Source organism: Heliangelus exortis, chromosome 11 (assembly GCF_036169615.1).
Source record: "Heliangelus exortis chromosome 11, bHelExo1.hap1, whole genome shotgun sequence".
Lineage (NCBI taxonomy): Eukaryota > Metazoa > Chordata > Aves > Apodiformes > Trochilidae > Heliangelus > Heliangelus exortis.
This window is the reverse complement of record NC_092432.1, coordinates 3,443,353-3,464,751: the sequence shown is the minus strand read 5'-3', so window position 1 is coordinate 3,464,751 and position 21,399 is coordinate 3,443,353. Positions and strand designations below refer to the sequence as shown.

Below are 21,399 nucleotides of genomic sequence, written 5' to 3'. Positions count from 1 at the left end.
TGGTTTAGGTGAGAGAGCACTGACAGGAGCATTGTACAGATGCACCAAAAGACAGTTTCTTTATCTGCAATGCTTTAAGTCCACATGCACTCCAAAAAAGTAGAAATATTTAAGGTTATTTCCTGAACTCTGAGACTTGAGTGCTTAGGAGGGGTAAATATGTAATGGTTTATTTATAATTCATACCCTGCTCAACTGATCTGCATTTGCACCACAGAGGTATACAGACCAGCAAAAGTAACATTACAGAAAACCAAAGAAGGAAATATTGCCCAGAAAGCTCCTTTTAGCATAGAGTTGGCTATGAAAATACTCTCCCCTTCTTCTTTGACTTACCCACAGTGTCACAAGGCTCGTCTTTGTGTACACAGAAATCTGTCCTAGAAAGAAAAACAGAAGAGAAGTGAAATGCATCCTGTGCCTCCAGACTTCAGGCTAACAAAAAGCAGTGATGCATGACTCACATATCATGGGTGTGGAGGTTTGGGGTTTTTCTTAAATTGCTGTGTAGTCTAAATGATGACAACACAGGGAGATAGCAGTATTGATTGCTACTGAAAGACTACAGGCAATTATGTGAATGAGCTCCACATACTACAGTCCAATTAAGATTTAGCAGGTAAAAGAGTACAGCCTCCCTCTTATGTCAGACTTCCACAGAAAGTGGATTAAAATGGAACCTCTTATTTTTACAAGAGAGCTGGAACAAAAAGTAGTGGACACCCTGTGGTGTCACAGCATCACCAAAAATGGCAGAAGGAGACACATGGGGACACTGCCTGAAGACACAGAACTGGTCATGTATTTCCAGAAATTTTAAGTTCTTCTTTTCTCTCCATTGGAACAGAAAAGGACAAGAAAGAAGTAAGACTAAATAGAGATAGATGGTAAAAAGAAAGAAGAAAGAATTTCAGGACTGGCCAGGTAACAGCCAGGTGAATTGGCTTCAGCTGGATGTATTAGCCAGATGTGCTATTTTATGATTTCAATCCAATACAGAGTTTCAAGAGACTTCATTTGATTTCTGTTACCCCCCCCATATCTCAACCAGTCTCTCCAGATCTCATCAAGGCAGAAAGAGATATTACATATGCCACTGGCACCCACAAATCAGCCAGGGATCCATGGAGCTGCATTAAACAGAAACAAAATCAAAAGCCTTGAAGCTCATCAGCTAAGTGACTCCACTTCCTGTGAGAAGATTCCTTGTGACAGACAAACAAGTGTGGGAGGAAAAGTATTTTATAAGTAAATTAATGAATACAGTTCAGTAAGCACTTAGACATAAACTTTAGGAGCAAGCTTCACCAGACCTGCTCTGCAGTGCTACCCACTATGAAGAGGAGCTGGAGGAAAGCATCACATGTGCTAAAGCATTTCACAAGTTCCTCAACCCAAGGGAAGCTGAGGAACCATAATCTCTGTCATTATGGCTTTCCTCACCCTGTGGGGAGGCTAGTGAGAGAATCATATTAGTGCATTTGGAGTGTGTCATTTGAAATGCCTGAATCTCCAGTGGGGTTTGGAGTTTCAGATTTTGGCAGGGAGAAGATTAAAAATACTTAAGAGAAAGATAATCCTTTGAGAACACTTAGAGAAAGATAAATACTTAGAAAAAGAATCTACTTAGGCAGATATTAAAAATACCTTTTTCTTCAAGAAAAATATGAAACAGCAAAAGGGATTTAAGGCCCAGGACTGTGGCTGATGAACTCAAACCATTCAGACTAAATTCCTTTGAAAGTCACAAATCAAGTTGTCAAGAGCTTGGACGGAGAGAAACAACAGCTATTACCAGCTCTTGTTAAGCAGACATTGAAAACTAACCATGCTTCAGTGCAGAAAAACTATAAACACCATCAAAGTGTTAAAAAAAAATCAGATAGGAACAAAACAAAATCGGAAGCTACGACCACACACCAGCCCCAGCTTTCATTTTTCACTGCAGCCTTCTTGTGTCTCGACACCTTGGCATTCCAGCCTTTCCAAAGAAGACTAATGACAGTCTCCTGACAGAGCTGGCACAAGCAGGCCTGCTTGAGTTCCCAGAGCCAACTTGACAGAGGTTTATTTAAGGTCTTATTATGTTATATAAACTGGTAAATCAAACAGATGCTTTTCTTGTGACAACAGATAGCTGAACTATTAGTAGATGGCAGGAGGCCACTGCTAGAAAAGCATCTCTCTTCAGGGGCTGGCCAGCTCTGCAAATAAAGCACAGCAATTTTGCTCCCTGCACTCTGTTGTACAATGAAAGGTGTCTGGTGCTTTCAGGCAGCTCCCTGGAGAAATCACCACCATGCCATGAAATGAGGGGTCTTGTAAATGATCCAGCACAACTTGCAGACTGTCCTAGAGGGGTAGAACAATCCTTGTCTTGTAAAGAGAATGCTGTGGTGCTGTCTGATCAGGGAAGGACTTGAAACGGGTCAGCAAGAAGAACAGAACATGGCTGCTCAATTCACTGCATGAAGGCCTAAAAGTATGAAACCTTCGCAAGCCATCCTTTAAACTGCCTTAAACTCAAGTCCAAGAGATGCCACCCTTCTCTCAAAGATGCTGTTACCAGAATGCAAGGCTTTAGATCATCCAGATCTATTGTGAAGGTTTTGCCTCAGAACTCTGTGGCCAAACCAAAAATCACATCCAAACCTCTAGTCACAAGGAGCTTGATGGCTCGCTGTCTTCCTAAGGCAAGCAGCCACTCCACCACAAAACCTACATACTGAAACCCCTACAGCCCTTTCCTGGCAATCAGAGGGGAGGCAAAGGCTGAAAAGCTATTAAGAAAGTTCTGTCTCACCTGTGGAACAGTCACAACAATGAGGTAAGATGGCCCCATCACAGCACTGAAACTGATCTGCTTTTAAAAAGGTTTCAATCACAGGTCTCTGGAGCATTTTTGAGCTCGACTAACTCTGTATTTTTGAAATGAGAGCTTGATATGAATGATACTATAATGATGCTGCAAGAATATGAAAAAGATATCTGAATATTCATTGTACGTGCAGAGGTCTCTTATCACACAGATTTGTTAGCAGAGTCATTTATAGAGCTACATTGCAATAAAACTCCCAGTCCAGGATATGCAGTTCACATCCAAGATCTGACCTTGGATAACACATTGAAATCACACACTGGAGCAAATTTACTCCTCAGTTCTAGCCACTGAGTGAATTGAGCAGGACACATCATCTCTAGGGACCTGTGAAATTCTCAATCAATATCACTTGTATACTGTGCAGAGTGTTTCCATTAGCAGACTTAAACAATTCTTCTAAAAAAATGACAAGTCAGTTGCTTTGTTCAATAAAAAAGAGCCAGAAAAGAAGAGCTCACAACTCCTTCTACAGTCACTCTTCCATCTGGCTCACACAAACTGGAAAAAAGTACCTAACTGTGCTAAGCTGAATTCTGCAATTCAAGTCCTTCCTGTAAGAAAGAAGGACAGTAGTTGAACTGTGCAACATGAATAAGAAGTATTCTGTTTAATGGCCACTTCCCAGCATCCTTCACACGACATTTTTTGACCAGTTTAACCCTGCAGGGTCATAAAGCTAAAGGACAGAGGAAACTGGTACATTCAAACACCTGCCAAAGAAAACTTTCCATATCTTTCCATACATTTAGTAGCACTACACACCCAGTTTCCTCGATGCACATTGAATTGCTGCATTTGCTCATTTAATGGGAAGGCAAAGGGCTGGAGAAATGTGGAAAGGAGAAGGCTGCAAATGGAATAACTACACCAGTATGTCAGGGAAAAAAAAAAAAAAAAAGCCTTTTCTTGATGACAGCTCTGAATTCTGTTCCTATCAGTGTTGAGTCATTCCTTGCTCTGCCATCACATCTAGTAACCCAAACACCTACAGCCAGGAGGTGGGGAAACCATCCCTGTGCCTGAAGATTTCCTATGGAATGCAAAAGACAAAAGATCCAGAAGAAGAATGCATTTTGAATGGGACATTATAAGACCACTAAGATACAGATTCTGCAGAGAGAAGTTACTCTGGTCAACTGCCCATTAAAATATGAAGTATCATAATGAAAGATAAAAGATATGAAGTATCCTCAGATGCCAGAGATCTGAATTTCTTCAAGTTTGAAAACAGAATTTCAACAAGAGAAGTCTGATGATTACAGAGATCATGACACTATACTCAGACCTTCAGAGCTTTAACAGATGATTCCTTCTTATTGATTTACTGATCTGGATGACCATGGTACATCTTATTTTACAGACTTACCTGGAACTTAATCAGGTGGATACCACTAAAGTCCTACAGGAGGGACATTTGCCATGTAGGTCATCTACTTTTGCATACAAATGAGTATATGGGGAATGTTTGTTAGAGGTGAAGTTTTTGAAAGGCAAGCATGCTTTGGTGTTTCAAATGAACACAGCCAGATTGGAACCAGAGGGATTTCTTCAGAGGTTGACCCCAAAGAATCTGTTTCTAGTCCTAAAGCAGCTGCAGCTGCTGAAAATCCAGCTTCTGCTTTTTCTGGCACAATTGCTTGTCCTGGACATGTTGTTGCTCCCATATCCTCTACCACTGGTCCATCTGTACAGTCTGGGGAGGGTCCAGGGACACACACACACTTCCAAAGCCAAGAGTAGAAAACCTCATTTTCCTGACACAGGACTGGGCTGCTGGGCCAGAAGTCTTCCAAGCAAAGTGGGATCCTCTATGCAGCAGAAGCAGGATGGGTTTAGGATGACAAGATAGCAAGAAGAAATAAAAGACTGCAGGTACACACTGCTGGCCTGTCACACAGGAAAAACCCTGCTCTTATGCACAGCCATTTTCTCCTTGGCCTGAACTTCTCACAAAATCTGATTTTTTCTTCTAACCTAACTGAACCTTTACTTCTCCAGCTATTCTGAGTGCAAAACCCTGCAAATCTGCTGAACAATTGTTCCTACAATTCTTCCTCAGATGCCCAAGTCCAATTCATTTAGCCTCACATTATGCATTCAGTTTTATAAGCTGCAGAGAGACTGCACAGATGAAATGCTCTGCTCATTCTCTCCATCCTGTCCTTAGAGCACATCAGAAGAAATTCTCTATGCCTCGCTTGTCATGCAGGACAACTGGATGCCCAGATGAGTTTAACAAAAATGTTAGTTATTTATTTAGGCCCTGATCCAATGAAGCACATGCTTAACTATAACCAGGATGTGCAGCCCATTGACTTCAAAGGAACTATTCACCCTGTCTGAAATGTTAAGTATCTGTTTAAGTGCTTGGTTGGACTACAGTGAATACAGAGGAGAGAGGAGGATTTGGGGGAACTGCACATGTCTGAAGGTGCATTCCTAGGAACTTTGCTGGCCCCGTGCCCTGCTCATCAGCTATTTTACTGAACTCTCACCACAATCCCACAGATAGTTTGCAATGTGACTGTTAACACGAGAGATTATTACAATCCGAATGGCAGTTTTGCAAAAAAAAAATTTATTTTCTAGCTAAATTGTTGGCAGAGAAAAAAAGGTGAAATATGTGAGTAATACTGAACTGCAGTACCAACATTTTCTGTCTCAAACTGGGAAGAGAAGGGGTAGAAAGCAGTGTTTTTCTAGCACACACAGCATCCATACTACACTGTATTTTTGTGCTCACCTTCACTATTCATGTCTGTAACAATGTATTCTTCATTTACATCTGAAAATATGCAATTAACTTAAAAGACCATTGATTTCCCTCTCAAAATTTATGCTGTGGGACTAGCATTGCATTGTGAGGCTGAGCTTAGGTAGTGAAGGAAAAAAAGGCTATAGGTTAATAGGGACAACACCCTCTTTGCTTATTTTAGCTGGGCTGTACCCTGATGTGTTTGATACATTAATAGCTACAGAGCTGCAGGCTGCAATGAATGTTGCTGAAGTATTTATACACAGATTATTTCACCTCTGAAATGAATGCAGCAGTTTTCAAACATTTAAAGAAATAAAGAATGACACCCCTCCTCTTTCTCAGCTGTGACAGAGAAAGGATGTTAAAGCAGTTATTTCCTAGGGCAAAGAGAGAGGAAATTAGTTTATTGTACTCATCTCTCACTTGCTTTAGGAGATAACTCCTTCACCACCTCCCTGCTTCTGACACACTGTCTGCTCCTCTCAGACTGTTGAGTTGATTCATACCTAATTACACACAGAGCACTTGTTCTCAGCTGTGTTCTCAATTCCACCACTTCTTTCTTCTAGGAAAGCTGGCTTATGCTCCAAACCTCACCTAGTCTTTCCACTCCTACCAGCTGGTGTGAGAAAAAAGTACCCCCTGTGATACTGTGATCAGTTTAGGAAGGATATTGAGTTCCTGGAGCAGGTCTGGTGAAGGGACTCAAGCAGAGATCCTATGAGGAGAGGCTGAGGGAGCTGGGGGTGTTGAGGCTGGAGGAGGCTCAGGGGAGACCTCATCACTCTCTACAACTCCCTGAAAGGAGGTTGGAGCCAGGGGGGGGTTGGGCTCTTTTCCCAGGCAGCTCTCAGCAAGACAAGAGGGCACAAGAGGTCTCAAGTTGTGCCAGGGGAGGTTTAGGTTGGACATGAGAAAGAATTTCTTTACGGAGAGGGTGATCAGACATTGGAATGGGCTGCCCAGGGAAGGGGTGGATTCTCCATCCCTGGAGATATTTAAAAAGACACTGGATGTGGCACTCAGTGCCATGGGCTGGGAACTGCAGTGGTAGGGATCGAGGGTTGGACTTGATGATCTCTGAGGTCCCTTCCAACCCAGCCAATTCTGTGATTCTATGATTCTGTGCTGCAGTCAGATATTGCCTGTACCCTATGACATGCTGTTCTTTTTCTTAGATCACTGCTAGACCAGAAAACCCAATAATTGCCTATGGGCCACTACTGGTTGATGTGAAGCTGTAAATCAGACCTTACTATACCTGGTCACAAAAACAGCAGCATCCACAGGAGGGGTGTCATCCCTTGCGCCAGGAACCTGGTTGTTACCAAGGTATTTTGCCCCACCATATTCTTCATTTTGCCATTGGCAAAAGCTCTCCAGAGACCTCTCTCCATGATGCCCAATAGACAACTTCGCCTTTTGGGGAAAAAAAAAAAAAAAAAAGGTAAAAAAAAAATTATCAGTCACTGTCTTTACATTAAGCATTAGACCTCTGACGAAAAACCAGAGGCTCAAAAATATAGATGTGATAGGACAAAAAGTGTGAAACCAGTTTCAGCTGAGCAGGTGAACCAGAGACTTTAGAATCCACACTGACTTCAGTCACTGGATCTACAGAACAATTCCATCAGCTGGCAGCAGTCACAAGCTTTAATACAGTACTACCTCCAAAAGCCTTGCTAGTCTGGAAGTTATATATATATATATGACACCATAGCCATTTAATTTTTATTCTTCCTAACAGTCAGTTAACTCTTGAGACTGGTCAGACAAAGATTTACCAGGAAGGACAAATAAAAGGACTGTAGCTCCTTCCACTCCCACAGCCCCCTATATTTTAATAGTGCCTGGTGAAGTATGGCAGGCACTACATCCAATTTGCAATCATGTGGCCAGACATGAGCCACTTCTCCACCCCCACTGGCACAGGGATCCTGCTCTGCCTGTGAGACTGCCACAGCACAGTTATAGGAGCAGGGTAAAAATGAGACAGAACTCACGGGACGGCTGCGGAGCAGGACTAGTTTGGTCACTCGAATGCTGACTTTAATTCCCAGACTTTGGTGTTGAAACATGTTGTACACCTGTCAAAATGCAAAGAAAACATCCACATTGTGTCTGTAACAGTTTTAAAATCTAGTAAGAGTTGAAGGAACTAATCGTAACTAAAAAGTTAGACATTTGTCCTTCAAAAAAACAAATCAAAACTAAACCTTGTGATACTACACTTAATAAAATAAAGAATTAAGAGCCCCTGTGTTACCACTCTAACAGTTCCATACACTACAGTGTAGGTAAACCACATACAAAACCATAATTGGTTTGCTCCTACCATATTGCACTGGGCTTTACCACCTGACCAATTTCTCACAGACTAATCTGAGCTAGATGCAGCACTCAGGGGTAAAAAACATTAAAAAATCAAACTAAATCAAAAATAGTCATGTTAGTTGCAGAAACAAAAATACTCTTAACTGGAATAAACAAGAAAAATAACAAAGGTGCAAGAAAGAAAAGGAGAGAGAGATTCCAAAGGAACTCTGAAGATAAACCAAAGTCTCAGGAGGATGGACATAGGTTATGAGGCATCCAACTAGTATGAATCTTCAGCATTTAAAGATCAGAGATAACCGAATGCAAGATGAAAAAATGGTGTGTTTTAGACTTCAGGAAATAGAATGGAAAAGCAATTTCCCTCTGTTATTTTCATATCTTATATAAGAGAATAGTAATAAGGCAGCACATAATGACACAAGCCTCGGGAAATACAAAAATAGCACCGGAAACTACCTTACTACTTTCTCCAGACTTTGCATTCCAGCTCAGATAACTTCACCTCATTTTTATAGGTTACAACATAAGATATTAATTGATGTCAGAATTTTATTCCACCCATTTACCCAAGTAAGAACGCTTTGACTAAACAATATCACAAAAAGGTGAGGGAAAGGTCCTTTTTCAAAAAGGTGTAAAATACCACATAATAACCAGTGGATTAATATTATATTCCCTACTCAGTCAATAAAATAAAACCAAGAAGAGAGATTCTTGACTAATGGGAGGCAGGATTTGGCTCCAGCTAAACTATATTCCTTACTCACATCTTGTTTGGCTAAGAGTATGATGCAGGCTCAGCTAACTTCCTACAACAAACCCAGGACATGAACACATTTTGGATATTATGTTTTCAACACACAGTATTTTTCCTATTTATGCAAATACTCAGGAATGTGCACAGGGTAAGTGTGTTCTTAAGCCCTTTAGTGTTTGGGTTTGGATTTAAACACACCCGTAAATGTTTCCTATAATTTAGGCACAGATTGCAAGACAGACCTACTCAGTATTTGACCCACTGACCTTCAGTATGAGCACAATGAGCCATTTATCTTCCCCAGGGCTGGTACACAAATGCAGACAAGTGCTGGTATTACTTGCTTAGCTCTGGGGGATGTTGGCAGAATAGCTCAGGCCTCTCACGACAGACCTGGAGGAATAAACTTGACACTTGCAGAGAAAGGCTCTGACAGTCGACCTGTGTGCAAACGGAGAACTGGACTTTCAGCTGAGAGGGTAAAAGAGGCATCGTGCTCATCAAGTCAGTCTCTCCTGTACCACTACAAAGGCAAATGAACATTTTCCTGGGCTGGATTTGCCTTTGATTTGCCCAGCTAAGTGCTAGCTCTGACCATGCCATAAAGTTTCCACTCGTAAAACAAAGGCACAGCAAACAGGTTCTTATCATTAAGCCTGATGCTTGTCTTGATGGTGTCTTTCCATCAGAGCAGACATGCTGTGCACCTCCAGACCCAGCACTGAGAGATCCAATCACCACTGACTTCAAAAGGTACTTCTCACTGGCAAAACTTGCATACCAAGAACCAGCTGCTGGAGAGTTCATGGTGTCATTTTGAAAGCTGTCAGCCCTTCTTCCTTTTTTCCTCTGCTCTCTGTCCTAAGGATAATTTCACTGCATCTGTATTTGCATCCATCAGTGACCTCAGAAGATGAACCTAACAGCAGCAACAGTTGCATACAAAACTAAAAAGACACTACCTGTGCAAATGAGGCTTAACTTTGCTTGTGTATTCAAGCTTTATTTGCTTATTCTCTTAAATGGAGCCCAGAGAAACCCCAGATTGATGGCAGTTTGTGCTGCCTTGTATGAACAATAACCTTTCCCCCTGCTAAGTAAGCCTGACTGGTACAAGTGGCTGTTCTACTTCAGCACCACCAAACATTCAAACACAACCTGCCTAGAAGAGAGACAGACCCTTTCTCATCAGAGATCTGAACAAGACTTCTCAGTCCAGGAGTTCAGACTGTTTCAAAAGGAAGACACTTCAGTGCAGCCAGACTGGTTTCTCCGCACTGCATTCAGTGCTTTAATGTGTGTACAGGAAAACACCCTGTGGCTTGCCTGACACCACAGTGCCAGCCTGTCAGACTCTGATATGACAGGCTGATAATTATCACTGTGGCACAAATCCAAGGCTATTAGCAAGCAGTGTTTCTCCTGATGTTGTGGGATAAAGAGTACGCTGAAATTTGAAGACGTGGTGCAAGCAAAGGCTGCAGCACATATTCTGGCCATGCTTAAGTGTTGTTTATCTATAAGAACAAACCTTTAAATAGATTACTTTGGGAAAAGGCAAAGTATGATAGCTAACAATACCTGTATGTTGAGTAAGTAATTTCCTAATGAAAAACTTCTCACAGAGATGAGTAAGTGATTGCCATAGGACCAGTAATATTTTTTGTTTAATTCATACAACTCTATGCAATTTCTCAGGATTTAAAGTGTGATCACAATAAGCTCAGCTGATGACATTAGCACTGTGATTTAAGATGATCCAGCACCAGAACTGCAGGACACTGTCAAAACAGCACAGGCCTTTCCAATCTTCTTGAACAAGCCAAGCTGTAGAGTGGAGAGACATCCCCAGCATCATCTGTCTTCACAAATTCTTCTATTTCTTTTCCAGTTAGCAAAAAGCCCCCTGTAAAGTTTTATACAAAAAGGTCTACAGAGATTTAGCTGGCAACTGTTCACAACCTACCCACAAATAAACTTGTCTTTCAAAATGAGCTAACAGCTGCAAGGAAATTAGAAAGAAAACAAACCTAAACGTGTGCCTGCAGACTAGTCTGCACAAGTGAACATCACCACCCAAACAGCTCTTGTTAACTGAGTGAGTACAGGATGTATACTCTCATCATCACCCTCAGAGGACTTTCTCAACCAGAGTGGAAGTCAGCTCTGCACAAGTCATTTGGCCTTGCACCTAGCCCAGACATAAGGCTGTGAAATGGAGACAGAGTTTGAGACTGGGAGGCAACCAGCCACATGGCACCTGAGTTTCTGTGACTCCATCCAGCTGCTCCCTCACAACCTCTCCTCAGCAGCATGGGGACAAAAGAAGGTGAAAAAGCTCATGGATCAAGATAAAGAGAGGAAGATTGATTACAGTCTGAGGCAAAAAACACTTGACTTGGGGAAAATATAATTCATGGCCAATTAAAATAATCTGAATAGAAAGAAAAAGAGACAAAACCCCTGCCCCTCAACCTTATCCCACCACTTTTTCCCAGGCTCAACTTCACTCCCCCATTCCCAACCCCCCTCTCTCCTTACCCAGAGTTTTGCAGAGGGCTGGGGGCTGTGGTAGGTCCATAATAGCTCCTCTGCTTCTCCTTCCTCCTCACACTTTTCCCCTGCTGCAACATGGGTCCTCTCCATGGGCCACACAGTTCCTGTCAGGAGAAGCTGCTTGAACGCAGGCTCCTCTCCACAGGCTGCAATATTCCTCAGGGAATGGCCACCTGCCACACTCTCATCTCTCCACAGGCTGCTCTGGCACCTGGGGAAACTCCTCCTCAGGAATTTTTTCCTCACACTTTTTTCCTCACAGTGTCCAAAGCCCTTCCTTGACCCTCTTCTCCCTGAGGTGCCAACTGCTTTCCTGCTGGGCTCTGCTGTGTCCTGTGGCGGGGCCACTGCAGAACCGGCTGGAACCGGCTGGGTCTCCCCTCAGAGAGGCGCCTGCAGCCTCCACCCTGCACCCAATACTTTATCATTTTAAATGAAAACCCAAACTGCCTCCAATCATGCTTCTTAAGGCTAGAAGGAACCCCACGGAGAAAATAATCAATGCTTAAATGATTTGATGAAAAAAAAAAATAGGAGATCGAGTCCAACACAGGTTCTACGCGGCCACTTTGTCAGCATGAGGCAAGCGTTAAACCGTGGGCAAGGTTGTGCCCAAAGGAAGCACTATCCTGGAATACAAGTGTCTTTAAAAGAATTCAAATCCACAGGTCTTTCCTCTTAGGAAATGGATTCCATCATGGCATAAACCACCTTCTCCTCATCCAGCCTACAAGGAAGCCATCACCCACAAACTCAGTGTCTCAAAGCTATTCAGACACCACATCCAACTGGTTCATCATCAGTCTGTGAGCTGACAGTGCCAAGTTGGGTGGCTGAGATAACTGGTTCCAAGGGAAGAAGGATGGGATTTCCCAGTGCAGATGTTCTCAAGATTTCCTGCTGCACGGACAACATGCATTAATAGAGAAACTGACTCACAGACACTTCCCTTCCCTCTCGCAATACTGTGGGGGATGCCCTCCCTCCATCACACCCTTAAGGCTGCTGTGACCACTTATAACAGGGGAAAAATAAAAGTACTTGGTGGATTTTAGAATCTTTTAATAAAATGAGGCAGCTGGGAACACAAGTGTCAGATTCATGAAATATGCTAACACTGTCTTGGAGCAAAATGCAAAGGTTGCTGTTTTAGGAGATCATCAGAGTGTCAGAAAGCAGCTTGGCTGGAACAGCAATGGAAGTTCTTGGTCACTTGTCTGAAGGAAAGGGGTGTGAAAAGTTGTCAGTGTTTCAAAGTGTGGTGAGAAGCACTGGTTGCCCAGTTACAGGTGAACTTCTGCACTGTATTGACTTCCACTCTTTGAGGAGTAATCAAAAGTAGAGAGAGTAAGCTTTGGAAACAGAACGAGTTATGGTAAAGAGTTACAGAAAACAGACAGAAAAATGGAAGGGGAAGTGCAAAAGAACAAGAAAAATAATAAAGCCTGTTTCTGAGACTTCCCTGCTTCACCTGCATTTTCTTGACAAAGCTTTACTGCACAGTATGCCCTGGAGAAAACAGAAAAGCTTGAAGTCTGAACCACCCCTCTCCTGCTCCTCTGTCTGCATTCCTCCTGCCTTTCTTTCTCATTATAGCTTTGACATGGAAGGGACAGAATAAATGCAGCTTTGGCATAAGCTGTCCAGGCCTGCCTCAGCATGCGTAAAGCACAACCCAGACTTGAGGAATTGGGCTAAGAAAGGAACTAACTACATCAGTTTAATTTTTTTTTTTTTTTTAAACTCTCAAGAGCTTCCTCTGCAGGTGGACGGTGGGAGGGAGATGTGTATGTTTCAGATGTTTCAAAGTTCAGAACAACAGCCCTGATGGTAAATGGATTTTTTCTTTTTTTTTTTTTCTTCTCTATGCACTGCAGTCAATTGAGAGCCTCCCCACTGCCTTGGCTGCTGGATGATGTTTGAACAGCAGAAGCATTAGTCAGGTTACTGAGGTTGTCTTTCACTTGTTTTGAAAAGTGCTATAGGATTTCTAACACCCACCTAGAGCCAAACTTTCAAATTACCCCATTAAACATTATGAAAAAGAACATATTCATGGCTCTTTATAAGATACAGTTGACTAAACTCTCCTGGGGCAGCTGGGGAGAAAAGAAATCTATAGACAGTGATCAAATATTTATATCCTTTTTCCTTACATCCCTGTCTCCATCATGAAAATTCCAGACAAGGGTAAGGGAGACAGTTATCAGTGGCAGCTCTGGAGCCTCTATGTGCCAGCCCCTAAGAGCACAGAGATAAATCCATCAATGCATGTGTGATAAAAATGATTTTATCTGCTTCTATAACATAGAAAAATCTCTCACAGAGGAAATCCAAAATGAAAAATGATCTGCAGAGCATAAAATAGGGTTTCAGATAGTAAACCAGTATTATTCCTGAAAAACAACATAAAAATTTTTCCTCTTAATCACATCCAAAAGATCTAACTTCAAGTTACTGCTTGCTGCTGCAAAGAGCTTCCACACTAATCTCATGGCTTAGCAACAGCTGCAGGAGAACTAACACATATTACAGTAACTTATCCTTATATGCTGTATTATTTCAGAATAAGGCAAGCTCAAAATCAAACCACAGTTCTCATTTATTCCAAAACCCAAAAAAATCACTTAGAGGGAGGAAAAAAACCAACAATTTTTTTTTTTTTTAAACCCATAGAAAGCAGCTTTTAAATTACTGTGTTGTGGTCTTTGTGGTCTTGGAAATTCAGACATCTGTCACTAAATGCTCAAAAGATCAGTCTGAGTGGGACTTGGTTTGCAAAGCAAGGTCTACACAATTGCAAGGAGCCAATACTCACAACTTGCTGTTCAGGTACTGGCTGAAATCAGTCATTAAAAACACTAAGGCCAGGGACAGAACTTTCCAAAGAGTCTCAACCCTCATTTGACACCTCAGAATCACTGGAAGTCAATGCACTGGTCATCTGGCTGAGAAACCTGAAGTTCAGTTTAGATGAAGCCATGAAATGGCACAAGAGCAACACAGGACTTCACAGGAGAACATCCATCCAAACAGCTTCCACGTGGGTGAAATGATTGATTATAGCTGCAACTTCTTCAGCAGCTGATTTTTTTTTTTAATATTATCCCAAAGCCATCAGGAATGACCCATTAGGAAAATTGTGCTGAATCAAGTACCTTGCCAGAAAACAAGAAAAGATTTCGTTTTAGAGGTGGTGACTTAAGAAAAATCAACTCAAAACCCTGGAGCCATGCTTGTTCCTACTCATACATTACATAGTACCTTAGGGGGAAATTCTTCCATGATCTTGGAAAAATCTCTTGCAAACTCAAATATTAGCTTAGTAAATGAAAGAGCTTGCACTTCTACAATGACATTCAGAATAAACAAGTACCTTTATTGTGCATCTATTCTCTATTCAGGGGCATGGTCAGAACAGCAGAACATCACTAAGAACACAGCACTTGCTCTATGAGTACTACTATAAGTAGTACTATGAAGTACTACCCATTATTTCTGGGTTGCAAAAGGGGTTTGCTGTGTTGCTTAGCTGTTAATCTAGAGAAGGGTGGTGGGGTTTTTTTCCCTAAGATTCTCATTTACCAAGGGAGCAGTAAAACTGTACTTTGTAATGCTGACTTTTTCTTTCTCCTTCAGAATTTCTTGTAACATAAATAGATATTAAATACTTTAAGGCAGATCACTTTATTTAAAATGTCTATAAATATAAAATGCATTAATAAGACCTCTTAATGCCTGTTTTGTGGTTTGACAGTAAACGTAATGGCTCACAGAGAGGAGTTAAGTTAATATACCCCTGACCAGTAATGTTCTATTTGCTTAAATGCAAGCATCCAAGCCAAAATTAACATTCTGGTTTCTTTTAGAGGCAGCCTGCCATCCTGGAGTGTAGCTGAATAAGCACTGCCTAATGCCATGGGGCAAATCCTGTCCCTCAGCTAGCAGTCACAGAAAGCTGACAGCAGTCAGCAGGAAGGCAAGCAGGAAAAAAAGATCCCAAGCAGCCAAGAGACCTTCATTTGTGTGGCTGCACAGAGCACAACTGATCCTGCACCAAAGAAGGATGTAACAGATGTTGGCCTGAGGAGCCAGGGTTGGGCTGTTCCTCATATCACAGTTTTACAGATGAGAAATTACCACACAAAGATGCCCCCTGGCTAGTCCAGCCTCTACCAGAAGAGTGTGGCTGAGTGAATGGGTCAGCTAAGGCTGGACCACATGACAATCCCCTCTCTCTTCCTGAAATATATTTTGTGAATCATTCTTCAGTGTCTTTTGCTGGGATGAAGATCAGCTTTCACTGTGGCAAGTGGAATGTTAAAATCCCTTTTGATTTTACCTTGATTTATAGCCTCAGAATAAAGGATTTATGCAATGATGACATCTATGTGTTTGCCTATTATTATTTCTCAGTATCTTCTGATCTTGCCAGCCACTCAAGAATAATTTTCTCAGGGAGATAGAGGCCTGAAAGATATTTATGTTTCTACAAGTGTGGGAATGTAGGTGGTCAGACAAAGGAAAGAGACTGTCAGTGCTCCTCTGAAGGCTGAAAAGCTGAAACACAAATTAAAATCCTATCAGACATCAGAAAAAACCACATGGGTGAGTCCCTAGCAGCAGTGACTTAACAGTGGGAAGCATTTCAGCTGGACTTCACACCTTAGGAGATGTCAGATCAATGAGATCCTCAGCCAAGACCCCCCTTCCATGAGCACTCTGGTGTCTAATAAAGTGTGAGCTCACACTACAGCACCAGAACCTAACTTAAAAGTCCATCAGCCAAATCCATTGGAAACTAAGCTTCAATATTTGGTTAGCCAATGGGATTAGGGAACCCAAGCCATATATCAGCACCTCTCCATACTTATATATTCACACCTGGCAAACTAGGGTTGCTGAGAAGTTCTGCAGTAGCTCTCAGCCTGCACAGTGTTCATGGCCATCTTCTGTTCAGGACTTGGTCTATCAGTGTACTCAACCCTAATCATCATCACAGGCTGATGAAGCTACACAACAGAGATGCACTTGTGGCCACACTGAAATAACTGAGTTTTTGGCACTCAGAACACCAAGACAGATGATCAGACACATGTTTTACAAGCTCTCACAGCCATAATGCCCTGTCCCAGCCCCAGCAGAGCTGTGGGACACAATGGCAGAATTTTATTATCTCACTTGTGAATCGGTGCAGAAGAGATTTCAGGAGGACACCTGGGCTGCCACTGCAAACAAAAAGCATCCATCACCCCTCTTGAGGTCCCAAGCATTTGACATAAGGAAGAAACTCTGCCTTGACACATACATTACACCTGAATTTGCATTTGTTAGTTCAAACAGTGACTTGAGGAGCAGATTTGTTCAGAGCTGAATATGACACGTTCTGCCTGCTGACTGCAAGGCTGGTGTATGAATTTAAAGGTGGAGGATTGTGATTTTGAGAAGAATAAGGCTCTTGTGTCCCCAGGAAACACATCCTTAAATGCAAGAAAGCCAGTAAGTAAACCCTGAGTGACAGAGGCATGAATGTATTTGCTGCAGGAATGTATTTCCTACTGAATCAATGCAGAGACACAATGAAGCCCTATTAAGAGACTACCATCACAGCATGCTAGAAGACAAAATAAAAGGTAGAGGAAAGGACAGAGAAAAGCAGGTTGTTAATGGACAAGTCTAGTTAAAAAAACTCCCTGCTTAAGCAGCAAAGCATTTTGCTCCAGGAGGGCTCCCTCACACCAGTGCTTGATAAAGGAATACAAGACCTTTTAAGAAGCTCTTGTCCCATAGCTAGATCATGCACTGAGCACTCAGCTCTTCACTGGGAAGCATGACCTGGCAATTACTATTAAGAACTGTTATTTTTTTGCAAGCCAGTTTGCTGCTCATGAACATCAAGAAAGCAGTAGTCAGGAAAATGAGCTGTTCGTGAATGTTACAATAGCTTGGGCAGAAGAATACAAGTTGCTTTCAAGACTTTACTTGTGCAAGTGCCTCTGGAAGGGCCTCTGCAGTCTCTGAGCAGTGTTTTCAGCGTCCATATTCAGCTTAGCCATTATCTCTTTATTGGCACTACCAACAAGTGAGTGACTGAGCACTCATGGTGAGAGGCTTTGTGTTCCCTTATCTACTGAGAGGAAGGCTCAACAACAAGGACAGCTAACAAATTCACACCCACAATTCATATGACCTTGCAGTTTCAAAAGGCTCTCCTCACTCCTGGCAGATTCTCTGCAGAATTTCTAGAATGCTTCTAAAACCCAACTCCAGCAACTATGCAGAGGTACAATCAGTGTTGCTTCACGTTGCACAAGAGGTCCTGAGGTAATGAGAAAGGGATCAACTGGCATCTTGGTGAGAAGTATTTCCTAACTTAAAATCTGAAATTTCAGTTTCAAAAATGCTTTTCATTCAAAAAAAAACCCCAAAACCTTTCCTCGTACCTCAAGGTCAAAACAGTTACCCAGTTCAGCTGTCAGAGAAGCCAGCTTTAACCTGCCCTGCACATGATGTGTTTACTCTTGCTTCTTCTTTTGAGAGTAAAGTGACTACTTACCATGTTCATAACTGTGAGGATGAATCTTTGGGCAGCCTCAGCACCATGGTATTGGACCATATCAGCATCTGCCACCACCAGAGTTTCTACTGTGTACTCGTTGGTAAGTCGAATGGCATTTCTTCTCTCCCTCCAGTCACTGGTTGATTTCATTTTCTTTTGTCTCTTCTTTTCTAAAAGTCAAAAGACTTATTAAGGCTGGTAGATCATAATAAATTGCAACGACCTTTAATTAATGTCTTTTGCTCTTTAAAAGAAGCAACCAAGAAGTTCCATTGCAAGAACATCTGTGTTAAGGTTTGTATGAGATGACCAGGTAACACACAAATAAAAAAGATGATGGGAAGAGAGAAGCCTGGGACATCAGATTAGCTGTAAGTCAAACCAAGAAAAAAATAATGAAAATAATGTTCTTGCAAAACCTTCAGAAACTGGAAATCCTGCTTGTGAAAACATAACATTCCACTATAATGGAACAAGTGCTAATTAAAGAAAAATCTGATGAAGAAAATTTTAATATAGAGACTTTGGGGTACAACGTATACTTCTACACTCTGCAGGTTCTCCTTAGCCAGCAAAGTTGTAAGATATTCCTGGAGTCAACATTTCCATAAGTTGCACTTGTGCTTCCTACCAGAAGTACTAAATGTAGCAGAGCACAAGATAGAACCTCAAAAATTTTAAATAAAGTCAGAGTGTTTTGGAACATGTGTTACTGGCCAAATGCAGAAGTCTCTGGATGAAACCCAGAAGTGCAGAAGGTCAGGCCAGATAAGACCTTCTCAAGCTTTCTTTGCTCATTTATTGCTGTTGGCATGAGCACCAGCAGCTGCAGCCATTGGCCACCTACGTGCAGAGCTTCACTGGGATATATCCTTAAGGAACTCCAGTGACAAGAACCTGTGGAAAGACTCATCCTAAGGACTAAAGAGTGAAGCAGTGGTCAGCTGCCATTAACACAAAAATTAAACACAGAAGTTAAACCTCCCTTCTTCCAAATGAAGGGACTAATGTATTAGTAATTCGTCTGCCACTAAACTGAAAGGTGAAATGTGTTTCACAGCTCAAAAAGGCAGATGTGCAAAACAGCTGAGGCACAAACAAAGGAGAAATTAAGTTCAGATCTGAAATTGAATCTACTTGCTTAATTGCAGTCGCAAAAAATATAATCCTGTTTTCAATTGTAAAATTAAAGAAAAGCAAATGAAGTCATTAAAACAAATTTATTTTGTAATAAGAAACAAGCTGCCAAGATTCACTGAAATTACATCTCTGCTTCCTGCCCAGCCTGCAATATGCTATGGATAAGATACTGACATTGATATTAATGCCCCTTTCTTCCAGTGAAAAAGGGAGTAGAACACACAACAGGCCCTGATACATCCTAAACACAGCATTCAATGCATAAGTGACACAGGACAACAGAATGGATGCTCATCAGATAGATCTTACATCACACTACTCATGTCGTTCATTTCTCAGAGCAGAAAATCCCTTTTTAATTGTCTGCAGCTTTAACTTAGCAAAGCACCATTCCACAGCAGGCAGATCTGAGTTAGCATTCAACCAGCCCATTTTTCTCCAGCCTGTTTACCAGCTCCCTCACACAATTCAGCTTGAATTTCCCTTCTTTCCCAGGCTGGTAAATGCACTTGCATCCAGATCACCAGTTTTCCCTGACTGACCTGCTTGTACTCAGGGTGAGAAACTCCCCCAGCTGTAAGCCCTGTAAAAAGCCCACCTGAAATGGACTCCCTGCCTTCTGCTCATTCAGACATTTTCTGTCTTGGCAATGCAGACATTTGCACTTGTCCATCCCACATCCCTGTGCTGAGCTGCCTCCCAGTCAGCCCATACAGCTCTGCAGGTGCTTTGCTGCCCAAGGCATCAACTGTCAGCACTGGGTACATATTTTAAACTGAGAAAACAACCATGAAATTTGATTTGAATCTTTTAAAAAAGATTTTGGAAACATCACACACACACACACTCCCCAGGTCTAAAAAGACAGACCACGGACAAGCAGAAAGTGAAAACTTGGGGTGCTCATAAATAAAGGAAGCTACATGCCAGAAGCAAAGATGAAAATAACCAAGTTTCAAGGCTTGTTTTCTCACAGACTGCAGGAGAGCTATAGAAAAGTGCAATCATGACAAAGCTGCCTCAGAGCAGGAGATGTGTTTCTAAGTGCTACAGAAAGGCAGTAAAATAAAATGGAGTGACTACACCAGAAAGCAGGAAAGACCAATGCACCTCCAGTTTGATGTGAAATGGAAATGACTTTGTCAAACTTCTGTGAAAAATCTCCCATGCTTATTTTTTTTCTTTATTAATTTTGTTCCATTCATCCACCCATCCCTCCACCTGCATAGCCACACATCTTTAGCTGCAGTAATTTCAAGGCTATAATTTAAATACAAGGGGAGAAATCAGAGAAAAAGGAAGAGAAGGCAAATTATTCCAGCAGGAACATTAAAATTTTGGGTCTTGCTGCTAACAATCACAACCTTCCTGGAAGTAACAGCACTTCTCCATCAAATTCTTATTTTGGTAATCCCCTAATAAATTAAAAGTTTACAGCTGGTGTAAATCTCCTACATATATAGGAGTTGCTTTTAGGGGGGCTAGGCCTAAACTCATGTAGGTCTGGGCTTGGCATTGAATGAGCTGTGTAAAAAGAAGAAGAAAATTCAGAGTACCTTGGGTTTTCACTTCAAAAATCTTATTTTTGGTGGAAAAGGAGCCACTTGTGTCAGAGAAGGAACCCACTATGCTAGACTTTAGCTTGGACTCCAGGGAGAAGAGGTCATGCCATGGTCATTTGCCATGGGATTGCCTCGTGTAGTCCTTCCTCCAGAGGGAGATGAAGGAACTGGTGAGGCTTTGCCAATTCCATTCAGCCCCTCTTTGCAGAAAGCAGCTGCACAGAACTGAAAGGTGTGATTTCTGGAGAGCATAAAGGGACTCCTGGCAAATTTCTGGGTAGTCTTGCTTCACACAAAGCCTCTGGCCCCTGTTCCTCCATGAGTTTTACTTGAAGCCAGGGACTGGCTGCTTTCCACTGGGTGGTAGGGATTATAGGTTGTGTGTGGAAAACTACCACCCCACAAGCTTGCCTAGAAACACAGCCAAAGTGACCTAACTTTGAGAATCTGGGCTCTTACTCTCATCCTCTCCCTCACATTCTCCAAGCATAAGCTTACCAAGCACTAAAAACAGACAACATGTAATGCACTCAAGGGAGCCTCCAAAGAGCTCAGGTGGTCACCAATGACACACTATGGAAGAGGTAAAGCAAAGCAACACAAATTACTTGAACAGAGCTGTCATCTGTCATGTTCCCTCTTTTTTTTATTTAAAAAAAAAAAAAAAAAAAAAAGTTTGTAGCTCTTCTATAGAGCAACTTTTATTTTTTTGTCCTTACAGAAGGCTACTTTCAGAGTGGTCTCTATTTGCATCTTCCTCCACACAAACAATTCTCCAACATAATCAAACACAACTATTATTTGCAGGGATGACAAACAGAACAAAAGAAATACACAGGTTCCACAGTA

At 41.9% G+C, this 21,399-nt stretch overlaps 1 protein-coding gene across 3 annotated transcripts in view; it reads right to left on the bottom strand.

The window, feature by feature from the left end:
* ADAMTS17 (ADAM metallopeptidase with thrombospondin type 1 motif 17) overlaps positions 1-21,399 on the bottom strand; it is a 171,809-nt gene that overhangs the window by 129,805 nt on the left and 20,605 nt on the right. For 2 of the 3 annotated variants that reach the window (XM_071754228.1, XM_071754229.1), the window contains exons 4-7: positions 17,846-18,018; positions 7,643-7,726; positions 6,901-7,058; positions 337-380 (exon numbers count right to left, since the gene is read on the bottom strand). In XM_071754228.1, the coding sequence (XP_071610329.1) occupies positions 337-380; positions 6,901-7,058; positions 7,643-7,726; positions 17,846-18,018 (459 nt within the window). Of the gene's footprint in view, positions 1-336; positions 381-6,900; positions 7,059-7,642; positions 7,727-11,274; positions 11,640-17,845; positions 18,019-21,399 lie in introns of those variants that run through there. The other variant, XM_071754230.1, reaches the window with a different exon arrangement.